General features: G+C 35.8%; 1 protein-coding gene across 1 annotated transcript in view; it reads right to left on the reverse strand.

Moving 5' to 3' along the window:
• Positions 1-22,889, reverse strand: part of ADCY1 (adenylate cyclase 1) — a 162,655-nt gene that overhangs the window by 35,514 nt on the left and 104,252 nt on the right. The window contains exons 6-10 of the mRNA XM_053952726.1: positions 22,181-22,339; positions 20,642-20,783; positions 7,698-7,853; positions 3,654-3,848; positions 2,106-2,203 (exon numbers count right to left, since the gene is read on the reverse strand). Of these exons, the coding sequence (XP_053808701.1) occupies positions 2,106-2,203; positions 3,654-3,848; positions 7,698-7,853; positions 20,642-20,783; positions 22,181-22,339 (750 nt within the window). The remainder of the gene's footprint in view (positions 1-2,105; positions 2,204-3,653; positions 3,849-7,697; positions 7,854-20,641; positions 20,784-22,180; positions 22,340-22,889) is intronic.

A 22,889-nucleotide genomic window follows, 5' to 3' on the forward strand; every position in this document is an offset into this window, starting at 1 on the left:
GGTGCTGGTAGTGTGGATTCTGAATACAAGTATTAATCAAGGCAGGATCTCATGCCTTTAGAGAATTCACTTGTATTCAGGATGGTAGCATGCTAGAAAGGAATGCAGGGGACATGCCTGCAACATCTTGCAATGCAGCAATAGCTGACAGTAGTGCTGTCAGTAGTGCTGAGTGGGACCTTGACAGGCATTTGAGTTGACATCTAAAAAGGGCTACATTGCACTTTTTGAAAGTAAAGACAGAATCACACATTAGAAAGGTTCATAGTCAGGGTTTTTAGGAGCTACATTGCATATGTGACTCCATAATTGGACGGCTTAGGTTGACAGGAACATAGCCTTACTTTGACCACCTCCATTTGGGAATATAAAATGTGTCTTTAGTTGAGAAGTTGTTTTGCTCAAAAGTTGTTAAGAATTGTGAGAACAGCAAGCCCATTGATTTCTGTATATCTATGCAGTAATTGACTTTCCTATGACATTTTCTTGTCTAGATGATCAACCTCCTCCTTGAAAGATTATGATATATAACTTCTCCCATTAGGGTAATATATTACAAGCCTTGACTTGGCTTTTGCATTCTCTTGCCATATGTATAACTACTTTGGCAATCTAAATAGCAGCTTAAAGCTCCAAACTCTGGAAAGAGGGGAAATTTTCCCATACTTCCAAAGTTTTAATTTTGCTCATATTTGCATCTATGTCACAGCAAGGGAAGAGCCCAAGAAGAATTTGGCTGTAAGCCACCACTCAGCCACTGGAAGAAAGAACTTGGGAGCATTCAGCGGGTAGCTTTTTTAACTAACCCAGTCCATCTTCATTACCTTCTGTGGTGATATTCTTCTGGAGCTTGTGTGTCTGTCACATCACTACTTAAACTGAATCTCTGCCCATCTGTTTTTAAGTGACAATAGTTTTTCAAAAGCTATTATATGATTCCTGGAAATTCATTCTAGTTTCAACTACACTAATACACTTTGTTTCTCCTTGCTCAAAACTGCAGCTGTGGCTTATTGAAGAAGAAGGAGAAAGACTTCTTAATCATGGTCCAATTAGTCAGCAAAGTCATTAGTCTGGAAATGATGTAAATGATGATTGAGTTACTTTGAATTCTTTAGATGAAAGGTGCTATATTACAAATTAGTGTTTCTATTTTATTAACGTGAATAAACTGTTTTTCAATTTTTCAACTAGAAATAATAGAATATAGAAGTATTATTCTAACTGGGGATTTTTGAATAGAAAAGACCATAATTTAAATGGAATTTTCAAAAGCATTATCCTGTGGCCAGTTCTATTCCCACTGAAGTAGTTATAAAAGTGAATAAAGTTTATTTTTAATGTTTTGATATTTTAATCTGAAAAAAGTTCATTATTCATAATTTTTATACCTTATACACAATTCTATCTACCTCTAGATTTGAAAGTGGTCTAATTATTTTGTATTTAGCAAGCACTAACATAGAACTGACAAAATCTGAGGTAATCACTAACTAATCACTCAACAATATGTATAGGACACCTCCCAAACACATAATTTGGTTATGTTTACTTAAGTGCAGTCAAAGTCGGACTGCAAATTAGTTATATATGCATAGCCAAAATACACACTAGGCAGTTTATACAGGGATAGTGTTGATACCAAAAATTTCAATGAATGCTATAAATGCAAGTCTCAATGCAGCTGGATGGGTACTTTCAGTACTTTGTTCCCATTAAACTCTGCAGGGTTTTATTTCTGTTGCTATCAATACCTGAAGTACTTAACCCAAAGGAAGTAGTAACACCTTTGTTTGTAATGTAGAAATGTTTTAAATAAGTTAAAAATTACCACTGAAAGTTTAAATGATCATTGAAATGTATTTTCTCCTCTAAGTGTACACTACTACAAAACAAACAAACAAAAAAAATAGTGAAAAGTATCTCCTGTGGACAAATGAAAGAGATAACAAATAGACTGAGGGCTATACTAACAGAGAATCTCCCATGTGAGAAGATACCGACTTAAGTCCCCATTCCTGTTCCAAAGACTTTAAATTTTGACCTGTCCAGGATGTCTGAGGATGTTCCACTTTGAGTTATGATGGCAAAAGACAGAAACTTACTGTGGTATTATTAGAAGGTAGACAAGGCCAAATAAGGCAGCTAGAATTAGTGAGAGAACTACAGCACTGGTGAAGTACTCATCCTGAAGCTGGTGGTACTGTTAAAGAAAGGAAGAAATGAAGACAGTAAATATTTCATATATACCTGGACACCCACACTTGTCCATTCTCAGTAAGAAAGAATTGTATCCTAAAATAAAACAAGCCCCTACTTAGTTAAAAACATGATGGCTTAATTTGCACCGAAAAAACAGATGAGGGAAGTCTACACAAGATTTTCCTTGACAGACTTCTCTTTCACCTTGTAACTTGTCAAAACTGGTTTAGGTTCAGATATAAGTTTATCTTTCTGAGAAAAAAAAAAGTCAGCCACTTTGAATCAGAAGGGGGTGGCCATCCCTCTGTTTACTCATCATGGTAAAAGGCCATAGACTCCTTAGTGCTGCTTTCAAGAAGTCCTGTCACCTCAGCTGCTCAGGACAGGACACTAATGAGTGGACTTGGAGGCAGCTGCTAATGAGATACATGGGCTCACTTTGGAGCAGCTACTGTCCCTGATTCCACTAAGTTACAGTATTAATGAGAGGAAGCTTTCTAGGGGTTGAAACACTAAAGTGTTTTCTCAGAAAGATCCAAAGTTCAATATAATTTACACCAGAAGACTTTTTATTTTTAAATAAAAAAAGTTACAGCCTAATAATAAATTACTTTGGAAACTTGAACCCAAAATTTATGCTTAAAACCTTAAAAAATTTGGATCCAATATGGCACACAGCCTTCTAACTTGAAACAGCAGTGACATGAAATCTTAGACTATAAAGTGACTTACAGTGGAAAAATAAGTGCTACTGCCAAATTAATTCAAAACCATACCACTTTTGTATTTTCAAACACATAAAGGCTGTAAATACAAATAATTCGTATTTACAAAAAATACCCCTACAAGGTAGGAACAATTGTTAACTGATATGCATGCTTGTACGGTCTGAGTAAATCCCCTGCTTTCAGCACTGCCACACTGGTATAATATTGCAGCCTTGTCCAGAGATTTAATTATTTTGGTTTTTTTAAAAATTATTTTCTAGAATTTCTGGATCAATACTTATCTTGGTATCCAGATTTCTGGATACAATCTTATCTTCTGGATCAATACTTACTTACTATACTTAGCTTGCATAGGCTACCTACGCATCTTCTTGTCAATAACACTTCTCCAAAGCAGATGAGTGAGTAGGCAGACACATTGCAATGAGACAGCATTAAACAAGTGACTCAGACAGTTTGGAGAAGCAAATGAAAGACCAAAACACAGGATATATAACACGGGGTAGGATCCTGACAAGTAGGACAATACCAGTCTTTTTATCCCCTTCAAGCATTTCCATAAAAGGTAGAGATAATGTCACCCTCTTAACAGAGAGACAGTCCAGTGGAGTATTTTAAGATAGTGAGTAGAATTTAAACATTGTATGAAACCCAAACAAAAACCCCAATGCTAATTGGCTTATGGTCAGTGAAATCAGTAAAAATAATTTTAAACTCCCTTACTTTATTTTCACGCTCAATTTGCTTATACTTCAGGGTAATGAAATTAAAGTCAGCCATCTCAGACTCAGTTTGCCGGGCCTCTATCAAGCGGCTGATGTATCTGTTCACTCGAGTTCCCGGAGTGTTGTATACAGTATTGTTAGAGAAAGAGGAGCGATTCCTGAGTTTTTCAGAGGCTGTCCTTAATGCTCTCCTCTGTAATGAAGAAAGAAGCACAGATTTTATTAGCACTGAGATTTTGCATTGCTGTTCATATTACTTCAAGCTCACAAAGAGGATGTGGAACTCATTAAGCAGAGCAACTACAAAAGACAGAGTTCTTATTTCTGTGCGAATGCCACCTTTTTAAAATTCCTTACCTGAAATCCTAATATCATTCAAATCAAAGAGAAAACTCACACTTCATTCCAAGATTTTCATCCAGAAATTCTTTTCACATATGGCCCAGACACTCCTCTGCCACTGAGATAATAATCAGTTTGTACCCAGTAGGGTCATTTTACCTTGCAAAATGGTTTTATATTGGTTTGTTTTCTTGACAGAAGACATGGAGCTCTGGAATCTTGAAGACAAGATAACCAGGCTCTTTGTGATAGTAAAAGGTTTCTAAAATCATGGGAGTTTGGGGAGTTGAGCTTGGTAGGACCTGGGAAAATGTTAGGCCTTGTCTTTGTTAGATCATGTGAAACTGCACTGCACCTGTGTAATCATTATATGATAAATGATTGTTAGAAGTAATGCTTGCTTAGTAATTAGATATAATTGTTGTTTGATTGTAACAAGAATTATGAGAACTATGTTCGGGGGGTTTCAGGGGGATCACGAGAAATCCATGCTTGGAGGAGATCAATGTATACAATAGAACAATATAAGCTTAATAATTAATATGTAGTTATGTAACGATAGAATATAAAACATGTTCAGCTTGAAATCATGTTGGAGTCAGATTTGGGTCTGAAACACCTGACTCCCTGAGCTCTTCAAATAAAAGCACTTGCATATAATCATATTCCGTGATTATGTGTTCCTGAACGCTAACATTCATAACACAAGAGAAGTCCTAATGTCTAGGTAACAATACATATTTCAAAAAGATAGTTTACCTTAAAGTCTTGGACAATGACCACCTGCAACTAAAGAGGGTCTGAAATCTCAAGTGTTGCTATCTTTAACTCACCCAATTGGCTCTCTTGTTAAGACTTCTTGAGTATGCCTCAAGTGCACTTGCACAGATGGATCTATCCAACAAATTATCAGAACTAACCTGTGCCTAACTGACTCTTCCAAGGCTGAGAAGATAGCACTACTATAAGATGATTACTCATAGTCCTTTCCAGTGGAAAAGATTTATCACAGAGCATATCTGAAAGGCATTTTAAACAAGCTGTCTCATTTTTCACAGAGAGCATTCAGAAGACAATGAACAGCATCTCAGCCACACTGGTGGCAAACTCCAGTTGAGGGCACTTTAATCTAAACCATTATGGTTCTGTGACTTGACAGGGGTCAAGCCTACTTCCCAGAAGAGTTTTGACAACAAAACTCAGGCAAGTTCTACTATTTCTGTAAAGTTAAAGGAATATTTTTTTATCTAGCATCTGCAGAGTTCAAGATAGTTCAAAACATTATGAAACAACAAGTCTACTCAGGATATAATAAGTAGAGTCCGTCAGAAAGATGTTAAAGAAGAAAACAAAATTTCTCTCTTCAGAACTCTCAGTCCTAAATATCCACTCTAGAGGCTATACAACAACATATCCTTTTAATCCAGATGGTTAAAAAGATGGTAATCACTATCTACGCAATCTTGCAGGAATAGCAGTTTCCTTTTTTATTTCACAAGAAATTCTTAGGAGTACCTCATCAGTGAACAAATTGTGAATTCTTGCCGTTCATTAGCTTACATAGCTTATTATTATTATATTATATCTAAATCCTTATAAATAGTGAGAAGCTACTGACTGATACATTAGTTTTCTGTTTGTGAAGAAAAATGGATCCTAGCAAAGATAAAGTAACTTTTCAACTCTTGCTTTTCTGGCTTTATATGAGACAGGAGGTTACACTAGCAGTAAACAATTATAAGGTTACATTTTTCTTCAAGCTATTACCCATTACCTGGTCTTTGGTGAAAGAGCAAATTGTTTCAACTTGAAGATAATCTAAGGGACATACTTTAATTAGAGAGCTTAAATTGCTGGCCAAACAACTATTTTCAGTGTTTCTAAACTGAGAGAAATTTGTTTTCTTAAAGAAACATTTGTATCAGTAATTTGTAGGGAAATTGAGTGCTTTTAGGAAAATGATAGAAACAGAAATTTCTGTGTAAGAAATACACAAATTTGCTCTCAATAAACTATAATTAGTTAGCATATGTATTGCAGTAATTGCAGCAGAAATACATCTTCAAGGATTTTTTACAATTAAAATTTAAGCCTATACTATAACAACAGGGGGGAGGAAAACAGTATTTAAATAAATGTTTCTTTGTATTAAAGCCTGAAATGAGGGTAGATGAATATCAGTGTTATTCTGATATATGGAATAAATTATATTATCTATTCTGCCATTTTGAAACAGAGTTAAAGTTTTTATTCTTAATCAAAAAAGCTGTTTCTTAAATATAATTATTTCCTCTAAGTCTCTTATTTGTATCTCTATTATTATTTTGCACAGTAGACTTACATCACGTCTTCCATATGATCAAGATCCAGTATTTATGTTTCTCAGAAATGCACTGGCTTCAAAGCCTTTAAAGACTCCATGTATTTTACTTTATTTACATGATTTGAGTGCTGAAAACTCTAAAGAAGCCCTACATTGTAACACAGTGTATTTATATTAGCATCATATAATAAAAATCCATGATGTGTTACATAAAAGTTACAAAAGCCCAGAACAACAGTTTCTGTTACTGATAGCATTGTAGAACTTCACTGCGAATGTTGTGGCATGAAAAACAATTTCATCAGGTCACTAAAAAGTCCACATGGGTATTTTCTGTATATATTACTGTATTTTCACATACATGTACACAAGACACAATGTAAAGTATTGCATATCCTCCAAAGAATGTGTGGGTTATTTTTTTTAAATACTCAAAGACAACATTAAATACCAACTGAAAGTCCTTGTACATGGCCAATTTCAAAATCAGATCTGGAGTTTCTGAAAGTCTTCACTGAAACTGTTTTTAAAAGGAACAGATTGATTTTTCTTCCCCTTTTCTGCAGAGGAAACACAAGCGCATATAAAACTCAAAATATTAAAGTTCAAATGCTTTCTGAAAGTAAGATTTAGACTGAGTCTTCAGTAAATGAAAAAAAAGAAAAAAAATGTGAAGCAATCAGTCAAGCTAAATTACTGATTCCAGTGCTCACATGCCACCACTCAGTGGTGGAGTGACCTGTATAATGTTGCCACCTGCTGTCAAAGGAAATGGAACAAGGAACTCTCACAATTTGTATCCATAAATTCACAGGTAGATTCATATAGAGAAAATAAGCAAACCAGGCTACTAGTATGTAAATAGTCTTGATTTATGGAATTACCAAGCATCCAAGAAAGTGGAATTTATATTTGTATTAGGGACTTTTATGTTTAGGATTTGTATTATGGACAAAGAGGGGTTTTGGCTAATCAGTTGTCTTTCATATTTCAGATAACCATCTAGAGAAACAAAATTATTCTGTTGGTTTGCATTTGTCACCATCAACTTCAGATTGGGATGGACAAAACATGCAAAAGAATATATGCTTAAAAGAATGGAAACAGCCTCAGAAATTCCAGTTGCTGTGAAAAAAGCCCTTAATAGAAGCCACATAGGATACCTATGCTGGCTTTTCCAAGAGCAGCTCCAAATTTGAGGACTTTTATAATTAAATTTGGTTTTTACTGTGGAAATTAGATTTTTCTAGCTCCAGCAGGAACACCATAAATGTTTTTATCTGTTTGTAACATCATCCGCTATGTTCTCAAAGATGGTCTGCTTGATGCAGTCCTGGAATTGATGCTCAAAGAGTACACTTGGCCCACATGGACTACCTTATCATCATCCTCACACGTCATGACGTTGGAGAAAGGGATCTCTGCTTTGAACATCTTGCGACAATGCATGAGCTGAACAAGCAGATAGCAGACTGTCTTGAACTTCATTCTTTTGGCAGGCTTAATGTCTGAGAGAATCAGTCCAGGAAATATCTGTTGGTCAGAAAAATAATATTTATAACCAAGATATTGCATTCCCATGCAGACATACACACTTGCAGGCATTTGCACCCCCTCATGGTCAGAACAAAACAACAGTCTAGTCAAGAAGCAATGCTTTTTGATAAACATCTCATATTTGCAAATGGAAATGACTTCATCTTTCTTCAACATGAGATGTAAAGAATCTATTGAATAGACTTTATGTAAACTCATACTTAACATTTTAGGAACTGTTCTTTTCTTAGAAGTGTGAATTATAAAAAAAGTGCATTAATGACAGACTCAGAGGCAATATTTGTATTTCTTTAACATTAAAAGAAATATTTGAAAATACAGGGAAAATAAGGAGGCAATTAGCATTTTTATTCACTGATGTTAAAAATTAGAATTTCAGTCTTCTTTGTTCCTTATTTTGTTACTTCAGCCATAGGAAGTTCATTAAAATCTGAAGAGAATAACTTTTGCTTTAAAGATATCTATATATATGCCTTAAAAGGAGCGTGTGAGACATTGAGGTTATAACTCACATCTTATTTCTACAAAGCAAGAAGCGTTATACCACACAGAAATACTCTCAAAGGGTTAAGCATAATCTATTCCTTTTACCACGGAGCTCTTGGTTCATCAAGGACATATATTTCCTTAGTTAACACTTAAGCATGTATTTAACTACTGCTGACTTCAGTAAAGCCCTAGCACATGCTCAGATGCTTTCTCAGATCAAGATATTATATCCTCAATATTTATACCAAACTTATTCATCCTTCTGGCATGTAGAAAGTGTTAATGAGAAACATGGCAGGACTCCATGCCTTCTCAGTATGCAAATTCAGGCTTGTAAAATTAATTTCTTCTGGATCAGCAAAATAAAGAAGCACAGAGGATATGGTCCTTAGTTTTCCTAGGTACAAAAGACAGAGCAAATAACTTCCAAAAACTTTATTCAAATGCTATTAAAGTCCACAAATGACAATGAGAATTTGCTGTGCATTATTCACATTACTATGATTTACTGGAGAAATTTACATCATCATGTCAAGGATCAAAGAATGAAGAAAAAAACTGAAAGCATTTGTTTAATGCATGTTTTCTTGGACAATTAAATTTAGATGTGCAGGGCAAATGACACTGATTATATTCTGAATGGCATCTCAAATATTGGCTTGTTGTTACATTTAACACATACAGCCTTGCACTTGCATTTTCTGGAAAATCAAGGTTATACATTACTGAACTTTCAATACCTTGTTTAGTCAGTTACACACTGGCTATGAAGCACAATAATGACCACAATATTGCACTTGTTATTTTTTTTTCCTAGCAGCCATGTTCTCAACATGTGTCGGGCTTCAAATATGCAAAGGTGCTTAGGTGCTCTATTGTACACTGGAAGACTGGCTGAAGCCAGTTAGCATCACTGCACTGCACTGCACTCCACTGCACAGTCAGCAGCTGAAATCTGAAAGGACATTTGTATATCTAGTGCATAGTCACTTGTATAAGTGGTAGTTTAACAATAGCCTTCATGAAGAGATTCCCAATATGAACCCTTTCTTTCAACGGCTTTCTGGCAGAAGACTTACCACTGAATTGCATACAAGATACTCTACAAGGACATTCACATAATCATCCTTTAGGTATTCCTAAGGACACCAAGTAGATAGTTGTTAGGCTTGAGTATGGCTGATTTTTGAGCTACCATTCCCGACAGCTAAAACATACTTTTTGGAGAAGTATTCCACTTACATATCTTCCTAATATAGCCCTAATTCCTCTAGAAGTTCTACATATTTTACAAAGTCTCTGTATCAACTTTTTGATACAACAAAAATGAGCAACTTCCTTGAAACTGCCTCCCTCCCGCCCTCCCTCCTTCCCTCCCTCCCTCCCTCCTTCCCTCCCTCCGTCCCGTTTTGCATTTAATTTAATTTTAAGAAACTTACATGTGAACCATGAGCATTTAATTTAATTTTCAGAAACTTACATGTGAACCATGAGCTCTTTGCTCAAACCTTTCACAGTGGACGTTGCATTAATTAAGTCAACAATTTTGATGATTTTAAATAAATGATTATTTTAAATAAATTCAGAGACCCACAAAAGCTTCTTGACAACCCTCACTGTGGAAATGCCACTGTATAGATGCAAGAGTGGCAAAGAATACATAGACCATCTTACTAGCAAAAGATCCAAGAAGGCATGATTGTGAAAGATGATCATATGTGCATGACTATATCCTCCTACAAGGATTTGAAGTCCTATGAATAGAGAAGAATTTAGACTTTCCTCCACGCAACTTTCTTATAACAGATGTGTTTCTGAGAACAGCCTGCAACTTGAAAACTTGGAATGGACTCCAAACTGTGGCCCTGCCACCAACATGACTTTTCTCCAACCACATGTTTTTATTCAGTTTCCCGACTTTATCTTCAAATTGGTATGTAGAACAGTTTTAGCTCTTACCATCAACTGGTTTCTTTTAGCTTAGAAATCTTACAAGCAGATAATACATCAACAGTACACACCCTTTATGTGTTGGAAATACAGAGAATTTTTCCAGTTGTTTCAGAGTTAAATAGAAATTTCAGCTCAGGTCACTGAAAAAAAATGGAGTAATGTGAGATCCCCATCAAAGAAAAACAATGACAAACTAGAGTGAGTTTAGCAAAGGTTCACCAAAACAATTAGGGTTTTCAAGGGTATGACATACAAGAAGAACCTGAGGGAATTTAGCTCATTTAGCTGGAAGAAGAGAAGGTTAAGGAGGGATCTACTTGCTGTCTTTAGCCACTTAAGTAGTAGCTACAGAGAAGACAGAGACAGAATAATCCTGAATACTATTCAGAAAAAAAGAACAAAATGCAATGAATAGAGTCTGTAGCAAGGGAAATTCCAATTTGATACAAAGAAGTTTAGCTGTGAAGATGATCATGCCTCAAGAGGCTTCCAGTCAGGGAAACACTCAGCACTTACTCAAAGGTGGATCTAACAGTAAAGCCAGCCCTGCTTTGAACAAGGAGGCTGACCACTTGACCTCCAAAGGCCCCATCCAAATTCAGCTGGTGTGCAATGTTATGAATATTTGTGAACACACCTACTGTGTAGCTACTGTACTTCATGGTTGGCTAAGAACACAGCCACTCAAAGGACACTGCATACACACAATTTGGACACTGATAATTCTCAGCAGATCCATATAATTTTATTTATAATGTTGGTTGATTGGTTGAGGTGTTTTTTAGTTGGTTTGTTTTTTGTTTTTTTTAATCTACTGGTTTCAGGACATGTAGATTCTGCACTGGGACTGAGGATTTTTCGTTCTACTACTATACATACACAATATCTAAAATACAAAGGAATTCTCTCTCACCTTCATCTCACAAATCATATCCCTTTTTTATTCTTGCTTTTACAGCAGAACAACACTTTTGACACAGTCAATTCAGTGAAATATTTCAGTAATCTCAACTTCTGCTCTAAGTCTATGATAAAATCAGGAAATATAAAACAGTCTGTTAAAACAGACTTTAAAAAAACCCTCCAAATGGAAAACCCAACCCCAGTGTCTTTCACTCTCTTTTTCCTCTGATCTTGCTCCAGGCTAGCATTACAGGAAAGCTGGACTGCAGCATTCCCATTCCAGCTCATTTTGTCAATGCATTTTACTTTCTCATGTCTTTTTGATCCTTGGCATCATCTCTAATTCTGTTCACTGTTTATTTAGCTCATAATTTTAGGAAAGGTTAGTTGTTTGCTGCAACACAGCTGACAAATAATGTTGAGAGCTGGACTTTTCTAGCAGAGCACTCTGAAAGCAGCCAGGACTATATACAGCTTTGTCAATGCAGAAAACAAACAAGCAGTGATGCAAATCCTGATAAAAAAACCCCAGTGTTTGAATGTCATGTAATATTCTGGTAAGTACTTAACTAGTGCTCAACTGAGATTCTTAGAAATGTCAGCAGACTGTTACTTCCCTGACTATATTCAACCTCAGTGCATAAAGTGGCAAGGAAAAGAAGGTACTAATGTCATTCAAAACACATTTACAGAAACCATAAATGCTGTAGCACTGTGTCTGTATGTGTTTTCTATCTTCAGGCAAGCAGAACTATGTCTCTTGGTAGAAGTATTTGTTCCATTATTATCTTCAAGACATTTTGTCCTAAGATAGATGAGCACATTTGATTTCTTTTTTTTTTCCATCTTCCTATAGTTAAAATCATGACACATTTTTTCTACTGCCCTTATGATACATTTTACTTATCACACCTCAGCTATCCAGTAAGAAAGTGTATTAGGGATTTTACCAGAAAATATAGCTTCTGTAAGACTAAATTTTAAAATTCAGATAATATAACCACTTTCTTGACACAGATGTAGAAAAAGTTTTTAGCAGTTGTAAAGACTAAACCAATGTCTAGGAGATCAACAACAGAGAAAAATCATCTACAAGTGCCCTACATCTTTCCTTGTACAGATTCCACATTTATGGAGGAAGAAAAACAGAGAATGATACTAGACCACATAACTAATTCTATCACTGACAGCCCAAACTGCAGGCTTTCACACTGATGATGATCCACTAGCAGCTTCATAGCTACAGCAGGAGCAATCCTGAGGATGTAGAGCAATACACTCTGCAACACAAGACATTGTTCTTCTGTTTGTGTTCGCTGGGTAGTAACACAAGCAATTTATTTCCAGTGTTTAGGTTTGTTTATTCCAACAACTTGGGCAATCCAAAGTCTCAGGCACAGAACAGCCTCTGTCCAGATACAAGCTAGAGCTTCCATTAAAAGGCTGTGTGGCTATCTGTTAAATCAGGTCTGCTAAGGTATATCTAGGGTGTTAAAATCTGAAACACCCAAATTATGCATTCAGATCTCTAGTTAAATTCCTTGGAAGAAGCTGTGACCCATTGAGCAGAAAGACCACCTCTGGACTCTCACAGTCATGGTAGCAGTGGCAGCTGCAGGTAGCTGTCAATTTCTTGTTTGAAACAAGAAATCTTAAGTTTGTGCCCAGATATGTATTCAGATGCCTGACGTGCAGCATTTCAAATTAGAAAAAATTTGTCAAATACGTTTTTGCTTGCAATATGCTAACAAAGGAGAGAGTTTTTATGAGTACTGGGTAAAGTTTTTATATCCCCTGCATTAAATTGGAAGCTCTCTTTTTCTGTCACTACTTACATTTTAAGAGTCAGAGCTCTAGCACTCCATAAGGACTGGTAAGCATATAATCACTTAAGTAAAAATATCATCAGAATGTATTTGTCCAGAAAATTCACAACTTACAAGATCTATAAAAAATTCCTTGAAACAAAGTAAACTGAATATTTTATGAAGAGTCAGATGCCAAAAAAAAACCCCAAAAAACAAAAACTTAGTGATCTGTTAGGCATACAGGTGAATTTACTGGGACATAATTTCTCTGTGGAAAAAACAAATTTTATATGATTGGAAAAAGAAGACAATATGAGAACAGTGTAGTATGTTCCCTCAGACATAACCAGAATGATTAAATCAAATTAATTTTGCAGAGAAAGAAATTTCCCACAAATACAGACAGAACTTAATTTTGAATGGAAATAATAAATCAAAACTATTAGGTGCAGCAATTTTAGACCTATCATATCACTCAATTGCTTCCTTCTGTAGCCTTCTTTTTCTTCTTTTAATCAGGTCAGATAAAATCCAACAAATTTCTATTAAAAATTTCTAGTAATACTAGGATACTAATGGATTATAGGCATAAAATTCTTTCACTGTTAAAAGCTCAATTAGAGTATTAAGACATCATAGAAATCATCCCAAAAGCCGTTCTCCTTGTGAAACATTCCAGTTGCTAACAGTAAATTAACAATAAAGTCAAGACAAGCACAGGTGGTTACTATGTATTTCATCTATACAAAGCAAAAATGTCATCATGAATCGATGTTGTTTTCTCGCTGTTATATTGCATAATGTTCATTCCATGCTGAGGGGGAAAGAATCGAATCAGCCACAGGAAAGACATAAGCAGACAAAATCTGTTGTCTGGTGATAGAGAGATATAGAGCCTAGTAATTTATTATAATATAGAAGGCAAATAATCTGCTACATGCAACAAAGCTATATTGATTATCAATAAAGAAGGATGTACTCCAAGACAAAAATACTGCCTTTTAAAGAAGACTGATGAAAAATTTGTTTGTTTTCCTGTTATTCTGTGGTGTAAGGACTGCAATACAGGATGCTTACAATCTCATCAGTTTATGCTAGATGTAGCAACAAAATATTAAAATAACGTGACAGCCACTTTTCTTGCAGCTGTGACATGCAAGTTAGAACAAATACAGAGAGGGTGATTGGACATTGGAATGGGCTGCCCAGAGAAGTGGTGGAGTCACCAGCCCTCAAAGTGTTTAAAAGACTGGATGTGGCATTCAGTGGTCTAGTTGAGATGATGGTGCTTGGTCATAGCTTGGACTTGATGATTTCAAAGGTCTTTTCCAGCCTAGTTGATTCTATGTGATTCTGTGTGATTCTGTGTGAATCTCAAGTTGCTGAATTTCTCCCTATTTAATCATGAGTCAGAGAAATTGTGATCAACCTTTTGAGCTGCAAATCCATCTGCAGTTGACAATAAATTATGCCACAGGTGTGTACTGTAGATAATTCCTCCAGAGTATTCTGATATTTCAAGAGTTTTTACATTTTAAATAGAATTTTCCAAAGGATGCTCCTAAGCTGCATTTACTTATTAAGAGTCGTCAATCTTTCAGGCAATTTTTCCTGAAATTTGAAAGACTGAAAATAGTAATTTCCTCTTCCTGAGACATTGCTTTAATTACCCTTTTCAAATAGACTACTGTTTTGGGGGCTTTATTTGCTACGATTTGTTTTTGGGCAAAAATAAAACTGTGGTTTTAGCCATCTGAATTGGAATGTTTAGGACACGATTCAACACAGCAAACCAGACAGGACACAGAGCACCATATTTCTAACTAGCATCCACTTCCTTCTGGCTAGATAACTAAATAAGGATTCAGGAAAAAAAAAAGTGATATTCACCTGGATTTTCAGAATGGCCATAGTATTGCTCAGAGACTTCAGATAAGAAAGCAGGGCTATCCAAGCCACAGAAAGAATTTACTGAGACTGCTTGGCGTAGTTTTGTATGTACATGGTAAAGTAGGAAAGAAAAGTGTCAATCTCTTCAGAGAAAAAAGTAGTTTCCAACGGGCAAAAAGATATAGTACTCACTTTCATGGATTTTTCATGACTGTCCATCTTTCCATGCTATTCAAATAGTAGGTGCAGATAGCATGTGATTTACACTGCCACAAACAAAAGACAACTAATATATTTGAATACCCCATTGGTGAATAACTCACTAGTGCATTAAAAGAAATTTTGCAGATGGTGATTTGCAATCTATTGGAAGATAATTATTGATTATGTTTGAGGTAGACTGTAAAATACAAGAGACATTTATGAATATACAGGAATAATTTGTAAATTGTATCAATTGTTCTTCCCTAAGATTTTTGCACGACCTCCATGACCTCCATTCCTGGACATAGCTCTATTGCTGCTAATGGTACACTATGGGGAGGCAGCTGGGCAGTGGAGCAGAGAGTAGTATGGAGATGGTGGATGGTGTGGGCATCTTGGTCTTTGTAGGCCAGAAACCATGGGAACATTAAATGGAAATGTAAAGGAGGAAGCAAAAAGGAATGTGGTACTTTCTTTTAAGGTAGTCATGTAAGACTGCACCTGTAAGATTGTGATTAAGCAATATTGCTAAGGAACATTAATAATGTGATTTTGCTTGGCAGTGGAAAATTTTATTCAAAGCTGTAAGAGTATATAAACTGAGCTTTAGGTACAATAGATGACTTCACGACTTCACAACTTCACAATAAACGACTTCTTGCTTGCACCTAAGTGAAGTCCCATCTCTCAGTCGCTGACAATACACTGCATTATTTGTCTTTGCCTTGTCTTTGGAACCAGCAAAGTTTCATGAAGCAGGTTCCCTTAAAGCTGGCAATGGACAACAGTGATGGCAGGCCAACTTCTGTAAAGGCAAAAACTAACACATTCTGCGAAATTTTTCCCTTAATGAAAACTTGATTGCTTCTCATCACTGCTTGGCTATCTGTAGAAGTACCTTTAGGAATTTTACTTAATTGGCTGTGTGGGGCTGTTTTCTCAGCTTTAAAAATAAAGAGACCTTTCAAAACTAGAGAAGTGCCACCACAGAGTGAATTGCTGCAATAAATACGAAGAAGTGAGGCCAAGTAAAAAAACACTCAGATACAACTGAGGATGGACATCAACAATTAGAGGTATTTTACTGCAGGAGAATGAGACTTTCTAGAGCACCAAAGAAATGAAGCACAGTCCAGCTAAACCCCCTACCTCTACTGTGCTTCTGGGAGTCAGCTACACCAGTAGGAAAACTGAGGCAAAGATACTTTGACGAATGTCAGTGCTGACAATGAAAGAACAAAGGATTCTGATGAAAGCCAGACACAGTCTCTTAAAAAAAATTAAATTAAAATAAATTTAGGCAAACAGTTTGAAAGTCATAACAGGGTTAGTCAGGTGGGTTGCCAAGAAATCATTAGTAGAAAAAGTTATTTAGCTGGTCTAAGCAGAGTTATAAAGTTCTTGTAAGGGGCTCTGAGATTAAGAAGTATGGCCTAGATTTTTTTTTCTTGAAATAAAATCCAAATAAAGTAATATTTACTATACTTCACAAAGTTAGAATTTTTTGGAAACTAAGAGAATAATCATGTTTCTAAATCATGGAGTATGAATCTTGTGAATATTTAATATATTCAGTTCTATATATTAAATAGAAATATATATGTTTTTCTATCTGCATCAAATCTCCTCTAAAAGCCCAAGGCATTCTTGTGTATGGTCAGATTTGTGTCTACTTACATAAACCAAAATTTTCGAATTTTCTTTCAATGCAGTATTTTGGTCACATGACTGTAAGTATTAATATCAATATAAAATATCAAGAAGACAAAATCAAACTTTATGTAAGAGAAATGTGATGGCTTTTAAAAAGCTAGTAACTTTGTCAGGGTATGTATCAGGGAAACATATGAAAAAAAGCACATTTGCATAAGTTTTTAACTATGAAAGTCAGCAGAAAATATTCTTTTAATTAAAAAAAATTCTGTAGAAATCAGAATTTAATTTTAATTTAATTTAATTGAAAAAGTGTCTGTAGAAATCAGATTCATTATATAAGTGTGTTTAGGAGCTGAATGTAATCCGGTCAATTATGCATAAATATTACTTAATAATAACAATAATAATAGAATCATAAAATGGTTTGGGTTGGAAGAGACCTTAATGATCATTTAGTTCCAAACCCCTACTGTAGGCAGGGACACCTTCCACTAGACCAGGTTGTTTAAAGCCCCATCTAAACTGGCCTTGAACTCTCTGAGGGTTGGGGCATGCACAGATTCTTTGGGTAAACTGTTCCACTCTCACAGTAAAGAATTTCTTTCTAACAACTAACCAACTCTCTTTGAGTTGGAAGCCATTACTCCTTGTCCTATCACTACAGCTCCTGCTGAAGAGTCTCTCTCTGGCCTCCCTGTAGGTCCCCTTCCGATACTGGAAATTGTTGTGATGTCTCCACACAACCTTCTCTTCTCTAGGCTGAAGAGACCTGATTTTCTCAAACTGTTTTTGTGGAGGAGGTACTCAAGTCCGCTTGTCAACTTTATGGTCCTCCTTTGGACTTGCTCCAACAGTTCCTTGTACTTACGGTGGGGGTACCAAAACAGTACTCTAGGTGGGGTCTTAACAGAGCAGAGTAGAGAGGTAGAATCATCTCCTTTGACTTGCTAGCTACTCTTCTTTTGAGGTAGCCCAGGACACTGATGGCTTTCTGAGCTGTGAGCACACACTGCCAACTCATGTTGAGTTTTCATCAACCATCACTCCCAAGCTCTTATCCATAGGGTATTCTCATTCATTCTCACGAACCTGTAGGTGTACCTAAGATTGCCCTGACCCAGCTGTCACTGGCTTTATTGAGCTTCATGAGGTTCACACAGCCTCACCTCTCAAGCCTGCCCAGTTCTCTCTAGATGGTATCCCTTCCTTCCAGCATGTTGACTGCATTACACAGCTTGGTGTCATCAGCAAACTTGCTGGGAGTACACTTTCCATGTCATTTACAAGGACGCTGAACAGTATTGGCCTCACCACCAACCCCTGTGGGACACCACTTTTCACTGGTCTCCAGGTGGACAATAAGCTGTTGACTGCATAGACTAATAGATAATAATAGACTAATATATTCTCTACCAAAAAAAAACTGTAACAAAACAAAAAGAAATTTATTCCTTCAGTGGCTGCTTAGCGGTGCTCTCACATTTAACCAGCAAGCAGATCAGATCAAAAAATTATCTGATTCAATGGAAGATTATAATATGGGAATAATTTATAATTTGTTCATATTTAAAATGCAACTGATACATGAATAAGTAATCTTCCACTGTTACTATCATTCTTGGCTAGAGTGACAGTGATGAAAAATTTTCCTGTCAGACCAAATATAGAAGAATATGGGGCATATGTCTTCTAAAGAAATAATCTTTAACAAAACTCCAAGTGGTCTTATTTTTACTTCAAATTCAACATATGCTTGGTCATCTGTTGCTCATAACATTGATTTTCATTCCACTTGGTATCATACCTGCCTGAGTCAACTCATGTTAATGTCAGAGATGATATATAAAGAATAAAAACTGCATTTCAGCTGCTGAGGTTCAAGAGGAAGGAATGCAATATTAAACCAGAAGATACCTGAATTCTCCAGGTGAAACTGTCTTGTCTGTGCTTCATGGGTAGCCTTCGATTTTTATGTCTTTAAAGAAGCAATGAATTAATTGGGCTAGGAGGGAACAGCAGGTGTTTATTTAGAAGGCAAATATGCTATTATGTAGCTTGTGGTCAGTGATCAGTATGCAAGTATACAAAGACTGGGGATGGCTGTGATGGACTGTGAAAAACAGCAAAGTGGCATGCTGATTGACCTGCAAGGCGAGTAGAGAAACCAGTCAACACCAGTAAAATTCATGAAGTGTTTCTTTCTTGGCTGACATGCCACTGATGCATGCTGGAGAGCTACTGTTAGTCAAGCTGTGGAACAGCATCTGCCATTTCCACAGACTCATTAGTGACACTCATGGGTAAGATGGCATCTGGGTTTATGTAGCTGATGACAAACCTAGCAGTCCTTTCTCAGCAATCACCAGCAATTTCTCAGCAACCTTGCAAAGACAAAGAAATGTGTGTTCTCACAGCAGTACACTCTCATTCTTGCACATTAAACATGAATTGATCTGGCTTCCTTCCATATGTGATTGTCAAGCTTCTGTTCCTCAGTCACTGTTTTTTGTAGCAGAATTGATAGAACACAGTTTCTCCATGTAAAAGCTACATTAATTCCCTTTTGTCTCTCCTTGTCTTTTTGGACCAACCTATGCAACAATTTCCTGAAATTCCACTATTTATTTCCTCAATATGAAATGAAACCTGATACATTATAACATAAAAATGAAATTATACATAGTGCTGAAGGAGTGAAAACAACAGAAAACCAAGACAAACCATCTAGCCGTAATAAGCAACACACCTACCTTGAAAAAACTCTCCCTTGCATTTTCTTCCTTATTGGGATTGATTAATTTAGGAATTACTGATTTCCTAAAAAATACTAGTCCTGATTTCAAGAAAGCCATGAAAAACCACTCTCATTGACTGCTAAAACAGAATTTAACCCACTTTTTTCCATCTGTTTTCTTTCGTATTATCTAAAACTGAATTTAATCATATATACCAGAGGAACAAAATGTGAAATTGCATGATTTTTCACAGTGCATGCGAAAACTCCATCTTTCTAATAAGAAGATGCTTTAGAGGAAGTGCATAAAATCACTCTTGCAGCAGCCTTTCCAGAATAAAACAATGGGATTTTCCATCCCAGAATCAAATTACGCTGGTGACTGGACTCCCAACATTTTCATAAAAACTCACAGAGTCATCAAATTAAGACCAAAAAATTGATCGAAGGTAAGAAATTCAAGATGACCTGTTTCTTTGTGGTTATGTTTTTCTCAAACACTCGATGGTTAAAACCCTCAAATATGGAGTTTTGACAGCTTAAAAACCTGGTGTGTATAAACACATAACTTTAAAACCTGACCAATTCTTTCAGAACTGGGTACTATAATTTTCCCCTTGAAGGGTAAAAACCCTGAATTAAACTTATTTGCACAGAGTTTCAGAAGATAAGGTTGCAAAAATCTGTATCCCAAATTCTCTGGCTGATATAAAAGGCAATTAAGTTCCTCTTGGCCTGTTGTCATGTTATGATAGATAACTTCAAAGATAAGCCTCATCTGATGCGTAAAAAGTTTACCAAATTGAAAGTGTTTAAACAACAGTTATGGACTTTCAAGACTTCTACTGAGGTCACAAGAAACATTTTTCAGCAGAACAGAAGGCTGCTCTCAGTAACTGGTTGAGAAGGAATGGTGTGACTAGAGTCACACCTGTTGGAAAACCACTGTCACCACCTCACCACATGCTGAGACTCAAAATGTTACCATTGCACTCCTGGGCCTTCAAGAGTGTTTGAAGAGCTTTCAAGGAAAAAAAAATCCAACAAAACAACCTAGCATTTTCTCTGCTTTCAGAATAGTACAGAACAGTTTTAAATTATGAAAATGTATCACTGAATAAGCATACCTTCCTACGATGGGATGGCACAATGAAATATGTTTCAATATTATGCTTCTTCAAAAAACTATTCCTTTCATGACCATATCCTGGTTCTACCTCGTAGTCCCCATTTAGGCACTCTAAGGTGGTCTTTGTAATGTGAACTTTCCTGGAGAGAAAATCAGACATTATTGTTTAAAGCAAAGATACCTTATGAGTTACTTGCTACCAAAATACACTCCTGTACACAAGTTCATAAAGAGGTCAACAAGTCAATTTACATGCAAGACCATAGGTGTGATGTTAAAAAAAAAAAAAAGAAAAGTTATGTTTTTTACTTTTAGCCAAATTGAACATAGAAAAAAATTGTATTACATGCATTTTCTAAACTTAGGTAAAGTGAACAGAAGGATAACAGTTGACTATCCAAACACTTGCAGATTTGCTGTTTTGTAGAAAGTGAGTGTCTGCACATGATCTTCTACATTGTGTGGCTTTCTTAAGTTTTTACCTCAACGGCTGCTTGGAAAAATATGCTGCCGTTTGAAACTTGTGACATCACACTCCAAACCGCTCTTGTGCATAAAGCAGAAACTTCTTTTTCTGTTTCACTTCACATCTCTGACTCATAAAATTTATCTACTCTGTTTTGTAGGCAGCTTTCTGACTCACTTGGTTTTGGCAATACACCAATATTTAATATTATTTTTGAGTTTTCTTATCCTGAAAAATTTTCACATTTTCTCCTGAAAAACCCCATATATTTGAAATGTCTTCAGAAAAGGTATTTGAAAAAAATTTACAGCTTTCCTCTCTAAACATGTGTTCAGTTTTTTTCCACTGGGTAACTTTAAGATAATGAACACATAAAATACACTGCCAAAATTATCTAAAATAGATGTATACAATAAGTAGAAATTCATCAGTACCACAAAAAATTAATTGGTTATTTTGTCTTCTGTACAGCAATCAAGATCTCACAAAAATCAAAAAAGAGTATGGCAGGTCCTAGTCCAAATGTGAGCTACACACAGAACACCCATGCACCTTTGCAAATGTTCACTGTGTGTATTTAAGTTGTGTCCAAGGCTGTGCAATGAGTACTTAAAGCTCCAGGACATGCCCCATGGGTTGGCTGCAGGTTTATGTGCTACTGTATCATTTGCAAATGTCATCAATATTTGAGTTTATAAACAGGTATGTCTTTTTTATACCACACAACTAGTGTTGGAAATCTGGTCATGTAAAGGAGCAAGGCATTCTTACAGTCTAGCAATCTTATATTCCTAGTATTGTCTCATTCCTACTTTTTATATTTGGCAACTTCTAAAAACAATTTTGTTTGAAAATGTTTTACTTCTAATCTAACCTATTACTTATACAAATATCAAGATTATTTTGAAAATTCCACAGGATAAATCACATAATACATTGATTGCTCTTGCCAAACACAATAGTTTCCATCAATAGCAATTACGCTGCAAATGCCTTAAAAAATGGAAGGATTTCTTCACCCATAGAGTTTTCTATTTTTTTTTTTTTTGCTATGGTTTTATTCAGACTTACCCAGGTAGTCCTCCAGCTTCCATTACATTAGCTAATGTCACATCATTTGACCAGACATCATATTGCCATTTTCGGAGACCCAGGACCCCACAAAGCACCCTGCCTGTATGCAATCCAACTCTCATGTTCAGATCAACTTCTGTGGCTTCTGCAACAGATCTGTAATGGACAGCATCAGAATATTAATATTTAGACAATGACTGCTTTTCATTTTCTCTCCTTCCAAAATTAACACATATATTTATACATGACTGAATAGAAAGGGTCTTATAAAACCTGAAATGGTATATTCAGGTATTGTTCTCTACCTTCATTAGTTTCAAAGCCCTAATTGCAATTCCAAAAAAATAATTTTATTGGTTATATTTTAATTAATGTTGAACAAATATTATGTTGAACCAAAATATATTTCTAAATTTCTTGACCATTTCTGTGAGAAAAGAAGCACTAATTGAGATTGCCAATGTATAAATAATTATTCCCAATCTACTATGTTCTAATTTATTCAAGTACCCAGTTGCTAGAGTACAGGACAAAGAAAATGACAAAAGTAATAAATCATTGTAAGAACAGCAGAGACTAGACACTAATATTGTTCCTAAGCTCCTGTAAGAGTGGCACCAAAACAACTTGTGACTAGTCTTGCACTTGTAAATTAAATCTAATGTTCAGAGATTTTTACTGCCTAGCTGGTAAAGGATGAATTTAT

This window comes from Vidua chalybeata, chromosome 1, assembly GCF_026979565.1.
Source record: "Vidua chalybeata isolate OUT-0048 chromosome 1, bVidCha1 merged haplotype, whole genome shotgun sequence".
Taxonomy (NCBI): Eukaryota; Metazoa; Chordata; class Aves; order Passeriformes; family Viduidae; genus Vidua; species Vidua chalybeata.